Source organism: Danio rerio, chromosome 11 (assembly GCF_049306965.1).
Source record: "Danio rerio strain Tuebingen ecotype United States chromosome 11, GRCz12tu, whole genome shotgun sequence".
Classification (NCBI taxonomy): Eukaryota; Metazoa; Chordata; class Actinopteri; order Cypriniformes; family Danionidae; genus Danio; species Danio rerio.
This window is the reverse complement of record NC_133186.1, coordinates 27,076,541-27,091,367: the sequence shown is the minus strand read 5'-3', so window position 1 is coordinate 27,091,367 and position 14,827 is coordinate 27,076,541. Positions and strand designations below refer to the sequence as shown.

At 37.7% G+C, this 14,827-nt stretch overlaps 1 protein-coding gene across 3 annotated transcripts in view; it reads right to left on the bottom strand.

The window, feature by feature from the left end:
- The window catches only part of arhgap46a (Rho GTPase activating protein 46a), a 47,840-nt gene that overhangs the window by 22,380 nt on the left and 10,633 nt on the right, over positions 1-14,827 (bottom strand). The window contains exons 2-3 of one of the 3 annotated variants that reach the window (XM_005169287.6): positions 8,463-8,618; positions 8,151-8,377 (exon numbers count right to left, since the gene is read on the bottom strand). The exons of 1 other annotated variant lie outside the window; for it this stretch is intronic. In XM_005169287.6, the coding sequence (XP_005169344.2) occupies positions 8,151-8,374 (224 nt within the window). In that variant the 5' untranslated portion in view covers positions 8,375-8,377; positions 8,463-8,618. 3 annotated transcript variants of the gene reach the window in all.

Here is a 14,827-nt window from a genome sequence, read left to right as displayed (position 1 = left end):
TAAAAGCAGTGACAAGAAAAAAGAAAGGGCCAAAAACCAAATATCATCAAGAGCCATGGGCCAAAGGCAAATACAGCAAACTATTTTACGTTAACGTTGCCATGGGTAATTTCCTAATTTTTTTTATAATAATTTAAAACAAATACAAAATATTACTTTAAATTGTATTATCTAATGCAGTATAACTTTTAAAAACATAACTTATAGTAATAAAAATAAAAAATAAAAATCACTTTTATAACACAGCGGAGTTCAATGCTGAGTACACTAGTCAAGCAGAATTTGCTTTTAACTTGATTTGCTCACCAAAGTCTCTGGATTGTCGGGTGACAGAAAGTACATTTTAACAAAATCTGATTCATTTGCACCATTTATTGAAACATTTAATGTAAGTCAGCTTTTAACAATAAAACAAACAATCAAACAAATAAAGGTTTATATTAAATTTGAATTGATGATCTTGAAACCTTCAAACTTCATTAAACTTCAATCAAAGATTACCATGGGCCAACTTAGGCTCGCGGGCCCTAGTTTGGGCATGTTTGGTTTAGATGCATTGCATTCATACATTGCATTATTATTTCAGTTGAAAAATATTTTACTTTGTTTGGAGGCCGGCCAAAATGACATTTTCAGAGTCTTTATCCTCTAGTTTGGTGCCCACCAAGATTCGGATGGCAGTATTCCTATTTATAAGAATTAACCACACTAGCAGAGTAATTTTACCATAAAATAAAAATAAATAAATAAAAATCTAATCTGCCAGTCTTTACTCTTAAAATGTTTTTCAACCATAGCAGCACATGCATACCGAGCCCATGTTGTATATGTTATTGGGCTCCCTGTAACCTCCGGAACAGTCAGTCAGAGGGGGGCCAGCTCAGCATATGGACAATGAGGTGGCTCTGGAATCTCAGCACTAATCTACATCTGTTGATATGAAATCAGATAGCATGAGAATCCCCGGCTCTAGTTACAGCTGTAAAAACCGCCTCCTCTCTCACGAACAGTGAACATACTGTACAGAACATAGGGCCCACAAAAGTGTGACCAAAATATGCAGAGATTAGTTTTAAGTACTCATTTTCACAAGAGATGACTGTGGCTATTGATAAAAATTGAGGTTAGATCCACTGCAGTCTTCTGGTCAATGTAAATACGTAAAGAATTCTAATGTTAAAAACCCCTTTTATTAACTTTAAAGTTCAAGAAACACTAAGAAAACAGAAAAACCTGTCTGGTTTAGACAAACACTAGCCCTGCACCAGACTTTCAGAGTTTCTATGCGTTTAAAGCAGAGCCAGCAGATCAAGGCAGCAATCTGTTCTTAATGTATTTTAAGCAACACCAAAGGCATGACTAAAATAAAACAAAAGACAGTTGAAATTGCTCTACTTTCATAGACGATCTGTGTTAGGCCACTAATCTAGTTTTTAGAATAAAGGACTGAGGTAACACAAAATGTGTGTGACAGTGGGCACAAAAGATTTACAGCTTCGATATTTGTATGTTTGTTAAAGGAAGCATGAGAAAAGCCAAATCATTCCTGAAATCTGATGCTGCTGCAGCGATACTAGTTGAGGATATTAATGATGACCTTTACACTCCAAACATGCGCGATAGCCCATAATCTGCAAAATAATTCATTTTCAAAGTCTTGCAATCTCAGCTATTTATTACCTCCCAGACATTCCCACAATTAAACAAACCACGTGAGCATGACAAGCAAAACTAAGAGCACAAGACCGGTATCAAAAGTGTTGCTTCTCTTTTGCAACTTTCACTTTTGGGATCCAACTACACCGTTACACAGCGTGTTTCAGGCCTTTTAGAAACATCCATAAATGGTATCTATGCAATATTCCTGTTGTCATCATTACCTGTATTCCGGACTGATTTCACACAGAAACGTGCAATGTAAAGTTTAATGAAAAAAAAATAATAATAATAATATTCATTCTCATACTTTCCCACAAAGATATTCTGTATACCCTTATTTCATGCAGCTGCCATTTTAAAAAATTAAAGCGAGGCTGCTGTGGGAAGAATCCCAGAAGTATAGGATCAGCACTGTAAACATTGCAACAACATTCTGTGGATTACAAACCTCCAGCTGTTGCCACAATTTCAAAGTGCAGATTTGGTGTAAACATCACTTCAACATAATTCAGATAAGTTTAATTGAAACAATTAAAAGCTTAAGTGTCCTCCTAGGCTTCAGTTCATGGCACCAGGTAAACATTGTGCAGACGCTTCCCTGCTTCAGCCTATGTAACCCTGTGAGTGATAAAACAATGCGGTCATCTGTAACACGTTTGTGTTGTCTGTAATGGTGTTGTTGTTGTACTGAACTTTTAAGAACACCCATTTCCCGCTGACACTTAAGCAACGATGAGTATCTTCCTAAACAGCTGATTTGCCATAGTATTTACCGGTGCTCAACAGAAATGATTGTGACTGGTCTTGAAGGGTATCTGTTAACCGCTCTTCATTGAGTGCAAACTCAGATACACAGACAATGGAGCATTTTACAGCTGCGAAGATCAGTCAATTCATCAGCAAATCACTCGTCTGTGTTTGCACTGCGGTGAACTGATGACCTTCACAGCAAACCACAGTCATTTCTGGATAGCACTGGTGAATACTATGGCAAATCAGCTGTGTTTAGGGATGCACTCAGCGCTTAAAGGTTTATTACCAAAACTCTGTATCATGACAGGTCTAACTTTAGTGAAAGAATCAGTTCATTATCTTGAGTTTGATAAATGGCATCTAAAATGTGTCTTTGGGAAAGATAACATTAGCTGACTAGTGCCATTTCCCTTAACTTGGCTAAAAAGTCCAATATCCCTTTTTATTTTCACTATCCAATCAGAATGAACCTTTGGGTCACTCAGAAGGCAGCAAAATTATAAATTTGTGTCACTTTCTTTTCGCTGATAAGATATACAGCCAGGTACACAACAGCTGCGTCTCAAATAGTGCACTATACACTCATGCACTATGTACTTATGCACTTACACACTCAACAGGATAGTATATGTAGGTAGTGTCGACCCAAATGGCACTCTAATGTTTTTTTACTGAGCGGAAATTCCAACCGTTTCCCTAATGACGTTTGACGGTTGCCAAAACAGTGAAATAAACGACCGAATTATCAAATAACACCTGCCGTGAGTATAACCGCATTCACCATCGGGAGGCGCTATAATCACTCTCGTTGGAGAATTTTGCTTTCACCATCCAAAATAAATAAAGTTATTCAACATGTGCGGCTGATAGCTCCGCCCCTTCCACTACATAAGCAAACTTGCGGTCGTTGAGTGCGTGAAGTATCAATCATTACACACTTCATTTTACTTTATGGAAACCCAAATAGCCTAAAATCTCAAAATTGATCCATGAAAGAAGATTTGCCTGCAGTATCTTGGCTTAAGCATCTGCCTTGTCCTCTAAATGTCAATGAAATACTATTCAAATTTGATTGTATCCCATCAAAGGAAAGTCTCTTAAATCATTTGACTACAAAGAGATGGTTGTATGAGGCTGGGTGTTAATTTAATGTCTTAGATCCCGCTCCAATTCATGCTATGGGAAAGCCTAACAGCTGGTCCTCAGGGATTTGCGTGCTTAACTAAAACCCTTGTCCTCCTATAGCAGCCACTCTGCCTGGGGTCGGCCTGTAGGACAAAAGAATTTCATGACCCCTTCACAACTTCCCCAGGTCATCCCTGGGTTACGTTACACCATTGCGTCACAAGGCTAAGGAAAAACAGAGGTGTCCTCTAATCTCCAATCATCTCGCCATGGTAACCAACTAAACAACCAAATGCTAGATAACACACAGACACTGCTGAAAACCCCTTGTGATCTCTAGAAGAGATGTGAAAAAAGCAAGTTTCCCTTTTTTTCTACACTTAATAACTTTCACAGAAACACCCCCGTCCCAGCAACCCATCCATCATTTAAACAAAATTGCATTGTATGTGTGTGCCAGTGTGTTAGTGTTTGTTTACAGGGATTTGGTGTGCATGTTTACAGGGTTCGCTCTGACTAGGGTCAAGCTCTGCTTAGCCGTACCATGACTGCGTCCTGGACGGGAGGGTGTGATGACTACCAGATTTAGTACTTTGTTCATCAATCAGGGGAAGCTGCTTGTACCACACACACCATATGATAACACAGATGGTGCTATTTGGATCATTGTCAGGCTGATATTTTATGACCACTCCCTAGCTTTTATTTTTAGATGGACAAACAGCGGAAAACGTTACTGGAGACTCCTTCCCCTTGAGGTATGAAACAATAACAAAGCATGTGTCACAACAGATCAATAATAATTACACAGCAATTCAGCAAAATTACCTTGCTTAATTCTGGAGTAAGCAAACACAGGACAATAGGAGCCAAAATAACCTCTTTCCAGGGATAGAAAATGCTTGAATACGATGCGTTGCTCCAGCTTTTTAAAACAAAGCTTTTAAAATTGTAGTATTTTAACCAAATATCAACAATGACCAATGAATTATTGTAAAAACATATTATTAAAAAATAAATTTTATTATACTTCATGGTTTCCGCTAAATTCATTCCTCCATGGCAGGGAGCCACACCAAAATTCATTCCCGCCATAGCTACATTACAGCTTCTCATTCAAAACCAGTTTCTGCAGTTTTTTGGTTTTATTGGGATTTAATCACATCAAGACGTATTCAAATGCAAGTGAATTATAACAGAGCGAACTTTTCTGTAATCGTAGTAGTTCTGTGCGTTATTTGTTTAACACTTAAAAGTTTAAACATGCTGACTGACTGACAGCGCTGTGTGATGCGTGAGGCCAGCAAACATGGTGTAGCTTTCAGTTATGATGAACACAGTTTCCATAATTATAATTTATCCATAAATAAAGGTCTGTGGTTCTGCATAACATTACTTTATCATGCTAAAGTTTATAGCCGGTTCCCTTTACTTCAGGATGCACCAGTGCTGTTCTGTAGGTCTATTGGAGACATACATAAATACTCCCAGCAAATCGAATAAATGTTGCTCGTTACATAAACGCACTAAAGTCGTACTTCAGAAGTGTTTATTTGAAAGCACACAAGAAAATCTGCACTAGAGGAGTGTATATTCGAGGGCATGCAAGACGTTTTGTGCAGAGGAAACCGGTGTGCCAGCAAAGAGATTTGCATTAGGACTGTGCGATTAAACGAAATCGAATCACAATTTGAAACATTGCAACTAGTTAATCGCAAGAGGCTGCGATATTAAATATGTACATTTGATGTCAGAATTATTAACACCCCTTGATTTTTTTTTTATTTTTAAATATTTCCCAAATTATGTTTAACAGAGCAAGGACATTTTCACAGCATGTCTGATAATATTGTTTTCATCTGGAGAAAGCCTTATTTGTTTTTTTTTCAGCTAGAATAAAAGCAGTTTTTAATTAAAAAAAACAAAAATTAAGGTCAAAATTATTAGCCCCTTTAAGCTTAATTTTTTTCTGATGGTCTACAAAACAAAATCACCATTATAATTTGCCTAATAACCCTAATCTGGCTAGTTAACCTAGTTAAGCCTTTAAATGTCACTAAGCTGAATAGAAAAATATCTAGTAAAATATTATTTACTGTCATCATGGCAAAGATAAAAGAAATCAGTTATTAGAGATGAGTTATTAAAACTATTATGTTTAGAAACGTGTTAAAAAACATCTTCTGTCAGTTTAATAGAAATTGGGTAAAAAAATAAACAGGGGGGCTAATAATTCAGCGGGGCTAATAATTCTGACTTCCCCTGTATGTGTTATTTAATTTCCCCCTACCAGATCAAATGCTCACTGTGTGTGACAGTCTTACTAGCCAATTGAGTGAGCACATTTTTGTTCTGCCCAATCAGAATTGCACTACCGAACTATGCAGAACGCCCACAATAAAAAAGAAAACAAATAGGAAAGCGCAAACAAGTGGGATAATAGAGATTTTTTAAGAGCTCTCACAGAATTGTTGCCATGACTTACAGTTATTGAGCTGAATCTTGACTACAAAATTAAATCGCGAATAAATCACAATATGTCAAAAAAATTAAAATAAAAAAATCACTATTAGATATTTTCCCCAAATCCCACACCCCTAATACCTTGTAATACTGTGCTCATGACTTTTGTCATTGAAATAACGTCAAAGGTAGTTGGAATATCTGTGTAAAAGGCCTCTAAAAAATCCAAGAGGAAACACTGTACTTCATGTGATGGCAAAGCTGAATATTTTCCCTCACTCCTTCAGTGTAAAGCAATTTTTATGGAATAATTTTAATTACAAGATACATTTTGAAAACTTTTTTCTTATTTGGTCACGATTTTCATTTAGCAGCATTCATTTGAAACCAAACTTTTTAAATTTCACTTTTAACTAGTTTAATGTTTTCTAAATTAAATGATGCTCTTTAAAATGAAAAACAATCTTAGTGATCACCAACTTTTGAACAGAAATCAACATCATGAATACTCACTATTATCTCCCAGCCCTATTCACAACCCTCAAAAGTTATTTGAAAACAAGATATTACCATACAGCTAAATTGGGCACAATGCTTGTGTGAAACTATATGGCCTCTAATTCTCTCTGGCACACAGCTGTCTATTGTTTTGTACATCGTATGACCTTTGAAAAATGTGAGTCATCCATAAAGAGAGGCTTTGACGTGTGGGATTCCCGAGAGAGCCGTAATATTACTTGCGAGGTTTGAAACATTGCAGGCCAGTCAGTGGGAGCTGAGTAGTGTTTGGCCCTTCTAGTTTTACCTAAAGGTCAAAAATTTGTTGCCCTTCTAGTTTTACAAAAAGGTTAAAAATGCAGGGCCTCCCAAAGACAGCAGTCATGCGTGTCTGATGTGAAGACAGAAGGCAGCTCTTCATAACACTCACCGCTCACCAAGAAGCTTGAGCCACAATATTTCAAAATCCTCCCAAGTTGGGATCCCGCTGTTAAGATATTGGACTCCATTAACTCTTTTTCCATGGCTGGATATGAAAAGACCCTGCTAAACATTTCCCTGAAATAAAAAGAACCGCTGTATAGGCTGGATAATGTATACCGTGGCTTTCTCTTTGTGGGAAAGAGAGAAAGTCCAGTCATGTTCAAACCACAATGGTTTGGCTCTTGTTGGGTCCCGACCCCAGCAGCTTTCATCTGGTGGGGCTCAGAGAATGTTTTAGGAAAGACTGAATAGCCAAAGGATTGTAGAAGGTTAAAGCTTAAGGCACTGAAATCATAGAGACACAGCCCAGTGCCAGGTGAAATAGAGCTGGCATGACTGGAATCTGGTTATGCAGTTGAGAGAAACAAGTTAACTTGTATTTAAGCGCGCCATAATAAGACTTAAAAAGAAAAAAAAATGCTACTTTTCACATTTGGCAGCAATTTATCTTAATGACAGCCTTACAAACACATCAGAAACAAAAAAAGTGGACCAGCAAAATTTAAAGGTTGTTCAATGCAGTACAAGCTAAGCTCAGTTGACAGCCTTTGTGGCACAATGTTGATTACGACAGCAATAAATCAGACCCCCTAGTTTTTCCCTAATGCATGTCCTGAGGTACCAGGAAATACCACCACAAAATCTGTTATTTTTTGTCGCAGAAAAAAAAAACCTTGAAAAACTCGGGGGTCTGATAAATTACCTTTACATTTGTGCCTCAAGTAGCAAGACGCTTAAAATGAATGTGAATGGGGCAAATCCATACAATGTACCATACAACAGCACAGTACAACCGCAAGACCTAAACTATACTTTTACATGATAGTAGTGTGAAATGTGCTTATAATCCTAAAGTTAAAGGCCTAAAATTAACCCTCCTAAAATTGGCCCCATTCACCCACACTATAAGTGCCTTGCTGTAACCTTTCTTTTCCAAAAGAAAACAAATGACGAGCTGAAATATTTTTTGTGGCAATTAACATTATGCCACAATTGCTGCTAGTTGTGCATAACTTGTATTGAACCAAGAATGTTTCTTTAATGTCAGGGAAAATCAGAGTAATATTCCAGCACTCAAAGATAATTGGTCTCTGGTTGAGGCCAGTTATTTCGGAGGAACCATAACGGCTAGACTCAAGATAACATTCATACAAAGCCAAGAGGCCTACCTGAGTGAGTCTTTGTTGATGTCTGAAACGTGGATGTCTGGCTTCTGTCTGTTGTCCATTTCTGGTTCTTTAGGCTCTTTGCTGGCACATTCTGGCTCTTTAGTGCAGGGCTCCACGGGTGGTAATGGGGTGCGTCTATCTTGACTGCCTGTGGACTGATTCCCATGTTGCCTTTCCTTAGTGTCCTCATCAGTTTTATGTTCTAACGTTGTGTTGCGTTTCATGGCCTGGAGGGAAGACAGAGGGATAATATCCGCCCCCTGCGGTCTATGCCACACTGTGATACTGCCAGCAGAGTTGAAGTAGTAGTACCTGCCAGTCACACGGTCAAAAAGTTCCCACCATTGGTTGTGATCAGCTGGGCGGATTAATACATTTTTGGGCGGGTCCCAACCACATATTCCCGTGGTCAGATTCACATACATGTACTCTCTGAGACGAGGCTCCAGGATTTCCACCCAATCATCGCTGAGAAGACAAAGAATTTTTTAATTTTAGTATGCAAATAAAACCCATATTATTTAATGTGACAATACTGACCGTGATTGTTTACCAAACAAAAGCAGTTATATTGGAATAAAACCAACTCTTTAAAACAACAAAGAACCACAGTTACAAATTTTAGGCCAAGCTTCACGGTCAATCTCTTAAGTGTAATCTGACGGATGTGTTATCAAGGGAATTAGGCCAAAGCCACGGTGAGATACGCCATGTGTGAGAATGCATGCTCAGAAACGCTGGCTCAGCAGACACATAATCCTATCAGCAGATACAGCCATGGTCGAGGAACCAGAGTTGTGATCTGGAAAGTCTTCACCTATATTCCTACTACTACACACAGGATATCCACCTTACTTTATTTTAAATGTGTCAGGCCTTTCGGTCACATTCACTTCAATTAAACTGGAACTGTACAAAATAGCTCCTTATGCTGCATGTTGTAACAGTTTTTTAAAATTATTTTTAAAAATATGTTATTTTATTTTTAATGTATTGTCATAAACATACTGGTTTGTCGTACCTAGTCATTTAATCATGGCATAAAATAAATCAGAAGTCTAATGTATTTGCAGAAAAGGGCTTCTGTATAGAAAAATAAATTAAGATCTTCCATCTTGTTATAGACTTGCTTTTTTTGGTCCAAAAAGCTCCAAATCATCAACAGTTGTACAGATGACAGAATATTAAATAGCCCCTATTATGCATTTTAAAAGGTCATATTTTGGTTTTGGTGTCTCCAACAACAGGCTGATATGCATTCAAGGTCACACTTTCATTTATACGCATTTACTTTTAGCTAAATTTCCCAATTTCCTCACCTCTGTTCTGAACACTGCATATAGAAAGTGACATCTAGAGACCTAAACAACAACAAAAAAACTGTAAAGCAGCTAATTTGGGTCATGCTGTTCCTCTGAGAAACCTGTAATGTTTCTTTTGATCTAGTTTCCTAGTGCAGAGAAACTAAAGTGTGCTAATTTAAGACATGTGGGAGCTCAAACCATGTCTCCCGTGTGGCGAGATTGCTTATAGGCCACCTAAACCAGCAGGAGGCTCACTGACTCATTATGATAGTCAAAATACTGATATTTATCTTAAGTGTTTTAGTCACACAGCACATCCCTATACAGAATGAAGAATAAACTTGAGAGTATATGAACACTCGGATGTCTAGACATGAAGACACAGCTACTGTAAATTATCCTTTCAGATCAACTTCAGCTGTTTAGTATGGTCTGATGATACTTCAGTAAGGCATGCTAGAGTTTGCAGCTTCAACGCCACAAGTGTGCTTTTTCTCTTCTGCCACGTGCCCTCTATACCACTGGTCGGGTAGTGAAGAGTGTGCTTGTGTGGTGTCACGTCCATATGTCCATTTGTTCCCTGGGCTTCATCCCAAGCTGTGGCTCAGGATCAGAAATAGTCAGCCCACCTGTTCAAAGGTGCTTGAAATGTATCTTAAGCATTCCAACTGACTTTACTGCTCTGTATTTTAGATTTACACATACCAAATCCGTTATATACCATTCAATGTTCCTAAAAACAAATGTAGATATACATAGGCCAACAGAGACTGATATACAGCTGGTGCCAGGTAAGTTGCGAAATGCGAACCAAAACAACAGACTTGACTGAGACTCAGCAAAGACATACTGGGACACCATCTGTCTCAAACATAGCAATCAGCTCATTTTACCTTGATTAACACAAGTATTTAAGCATCAACAGTAACTGATGTGAGCAAATGCACAGATTTTTTTAGTTCTGAGGGTGTGTGTATCTGATAGTTTGACAACATTAATAAAGGGTAAGGTTACCAATGCTACTGATCACAAAGAATCCTGTCCTGCAGATTCTATTCTGTACAAACTGTTTCTCGTTACTAGATCAAATGCTTTATGGGTGGAAGCGGTGTAATTGAAGAGCAGTTAAACTGGAGGCCTTTGTGTGCTGAACTCCACCCACCTTTTTCTCACTCCGTCTCAAGAGAGGCATTCAGGTTCTGCAACTGAATCCTTGCGACTAAAATTCCTCCTTATCAAATTCAAATGTTTACAATTATATTTTGGAGAGAAGAGGATTGCGTACATATTAAGGGTGTCACGATCCTCCAAATCCTCGATTCGATTGCATTTTCGATTCTAAAGGCCCGATTCGATTTTCGATTATGAATAATTAATTAATTAATAACCAATTAATTATTTGTAGCTTACCGTTTAAACTACCTGACCTGCATGGTCTTTGTTTACCCATAAACAAATCATACAGTAAATTAATAAAGGCAAGATACACACATAATTACCACCTGTCAATCACTTTTTCTGCGGGACTCGTGAATAGGCAGTGATCTGTGTCGTTATAATGGCATCGGTAAAAAAGATGCACAACCAACAGGAACCAGCCAACAGTATCTGAGGTGTTCGCTAAAATGACTAAGTACAAGTGAGTGCAAGATTGAAGCAGTCCTCTGACTGCCTGGACCTGCTGTCTCGAGCGCATGGCTGTGTGTGCGTCTTTGTGGTCACGTGATGTGCATTTTCAGAGGTAGAGAGGAAGGAGGGCTGCTCAGAAATGCTACACGCCACTGTGGATGTCAAATCGTTGTCGTTCTAACATGCCATTTAAAAACAAAGACAGTGTAAACAGGGCCTGAGTGTGTACTTTTCGTGAGCGGATTTGCAACGGGGGCGGGCGGAGGATCGCGATGCCGGTGTTGTCTATCGGATGAACCGTACGTAATACGTACATAGCAGAGCTTGCAAAACTGTGTTTTTTTTGTCGACAACACGAACGTTGTCAACATAACTCACTGGAAATCCAAAATGCTTACACACCGGCGACTTCATTGAAAGAGGAGAGGGTTTAAGTTCTGTCGACGGGTCTCCTGCTTCTGCAGTTTAACAAGCACTTCAACAAGCCTGTTTTTTTCCCGCTAGGCAAACCAAGCTGACGTGACATGGGGGCGTGGCAGCATCGACGATTCTATTTTTTAATTCGATAATCGAAACGGAGCATAAATTTCGATCGATTTCGATTAAAAATCGAAATCGTGACACCCCTAGTACATTTGATAAAAATCAAAAAGATAACATGTGAAAGGCTGCATAAAGCATAGGGTACAACAGTTGATTGTCAAGATCACTGTAAAAATCAAACAGATTGACATGTTTTAGTGATCTCTCTGGGGGGTTTAATTTATAAATTCAATAATGCCAGAGTTTTGTTTAAAAGTTTAAATAAAAACTCCATCAACTAATAAAATAAAAATGAAACTGCTGAATTAATCATAAAAGATCGTATGTTTTTGATATGCTTTTTTCACGTTCTAATTTTGTTATGTCCAATTCCAGCTTTCTGCGATTTTTTGGAAGCATTTAACACCATAGGGAAAGCTTTTTGAAGCACCTTCTAATAAAAAATATATGGCCAATTATAAGGTAATATTTTAGGGAGATTTACGGATAACAAACAGTGTAACAATGATAATAATATAACATGTAGCAAATAAAAATAATATGAAGCAAAATACCCCTTCTCTAGAGAGTTTTCTAGCTGACTAATGATTTCATAGACATTAAAATTTCTTTTCATGAGTAGAAAATGTATAGTTTTATGAGATTATTTTTAAGCGTACAAGTGTACAAATATTTTGTACAGTAAATTTTGTGTTCTCTCTAAGTATATAATAAAGTTTATTGGAGTCTTTTATAAAATGATTAATCATTTAAGGTTTCTCTCATGTGTGCGGGCAGTCAGCAGCGAAAAGGTAATGCAAAACCGCATACAAATAACCAACTTTAGAACGTGAAAGTAAAATATGAATCCCAGACATTTTAGGAGAGTCAGGAAACTACGGTCGGATGCATTTGGGCGCAAAAGGTTGTGTGAATGTTGGCAGTTCTCGGGCAAACGTGCAGAGCCACTGGTTAATCGATCACTAATGTTTGGCTTTCTGGGACAGATACAAAAAAAGTGTAAAGGGACGAAAATAATAGTATTATTCATGTATCACAACCAAATATACTTGAGCGGTCTTTAATATACCAGGGCAGCCCACCCAGGTAAAATGTGTTGGAAGCACTGCTGTACTTCACTTCTAAAAACAAAAGAGTAGCACTGATAAAATGTCTGTTTTGGCCAGTGAGTTGCATCCTTGTTACGTGCCTGTCCATGAAGGCAGTTCAGGGAGATGTTGCTCCACTGACAATTGAAGCAGCTCATGCACTCATGCAAAACTAAAACTTATTATAATTACATTTACCATGCCAAGGTTCATGAACATCAGTTGGTCGGTCTAAGTTTTGGTCAAAGGTCTGAGACAGCACAAAATTTGGAGGCTGAGCACATTCACACAGTTGCACTGATGCTGCTAAATATTTGTTAAAAGTTGCGTACAGTAGTTTTGTGTGGTAGTAGTGGTCATCCTGTAGAGTATTAAATGAAATCATTTTTAAAGAGCGCACACTGCCATTACAGCATCCTGGTTATGCAGGCAGCATACAAAGAGTGTGATGACTATTTCAACCTAGATCTGTATGAAGAAATCATTTTAGAAACGGTCTAATATTATGTCAAATCGTTTCCTCATAGAACAATAAAATTAGGCAAATTCTTGTGGTCTGGAATCTGCACTATTGTTTAAAAATAGTTGTAAAATGGCTGGCCTCCAAGCTGTAAAAAAACAACGACATAACAGACTAAATCCATTGTTCAACAATGAGGCTAAATGCCATTTTTATTTTGAGCTTTTTTAGGAGAGCAATTTTGAAATTCCACCTTGGGTGTTTCTAATTTGGACTACCCGAGACCACTGTGATAGAATGGAAAAACTGCAACAAATTTAACAATGCCAAAGTCTCTTTCTCTGCCATTTACTCCTCATAAAGCTAAACGCCAAACCAAACAACAACATACTATTTGGAGTTTTACACTTATAAAGCATTGGCCATGCCAAGCAAATGCATTTTAAAAAATAAACCTGCCTTTCATTTAGACTTGACTGATTTGAAAGGTGCGAAACACAGATAATTTATCCTGAAATAAACTGTGTTTCTGTAAGGAATTTAATAAAAAATTGTATTGGCATAACAGACAAAAGAAGTTTGACATGACATAATGCCATTCAATATGATTGCATAGCATGCAAATTGTGCGGGGGGCAGGGTTACGTAATTCCCTGAGTCAAGGTGTGGCGAAAATGAAAAGTATATCCAGTACTTGCTCTAATTAATAATTCTAACCATAAATCAGCATTAACCTCTAAAACTATTTTCTACCAAATGCCCTAGAACAAATTAAACTTGCATATTTGTCGCATTTGAGTACAGAAACATGCTGTGTCACTCTTAAACACAAACATACAGAGTGTCAGCTGAGAACACACAAAAGCAAACAATAGGCGTTGGTCTACAAACAAAACACACGGAAGAACATTGCCGTGCCCCTGAAATAGAGAAGAGCGCGAGCACATGTTCATTCAAACAAAAAACAAACTGCTGCACCTGTCAGAGGAATTCTGTACTTCTAGGTCACTCATTCTGTGATACTAGGAAAAGCTTGCTCACATTTGAATGAAAATAGAGGGATGGAAATGAAAGGACACTATGTTCATGTCTCTTCTGTGCTACATGCAAATGCTGCATTTATCCCATGGCACTCAGTGTATAATGCCCTGATATATGCCCTGATATATATATATGAAAACCTGAGATGTTAGTAAACACCTTGACTCAACATTTGTGGTGATTGGTCAAACATCCAAAAAAAATTACACTGGTGAGAAAACAGTAGTTAAGAAAGCATCTGATAATAGCATCTTTCTATTAGCTCTATAATTTGACACCCCGGTAAAGCTACGTAACGCTATGTTTAACTTCATGCAATATATTGCTTTAAAGCAAGCAACTTTACACTATTAAATGGAATCAACTGACAAAATTATGACAAAAATTACTGACAAATATATTCAAACACTCAATAACACTGAGCTCACTGACGAGTCATTATATCAAAACGCCAATCATTATTGTCCAATTAAATTGATCTCAAACTCAACTTGGCATAGCTTATCCAGTCCAGCCCTAGCATTACGCAACTGTTACTTTAGTGGTAACGCTGTTACTCAGACATCTAGTCTTAACAGACTAAATAGAGAAAACAAACCAAAGAAACTGGCA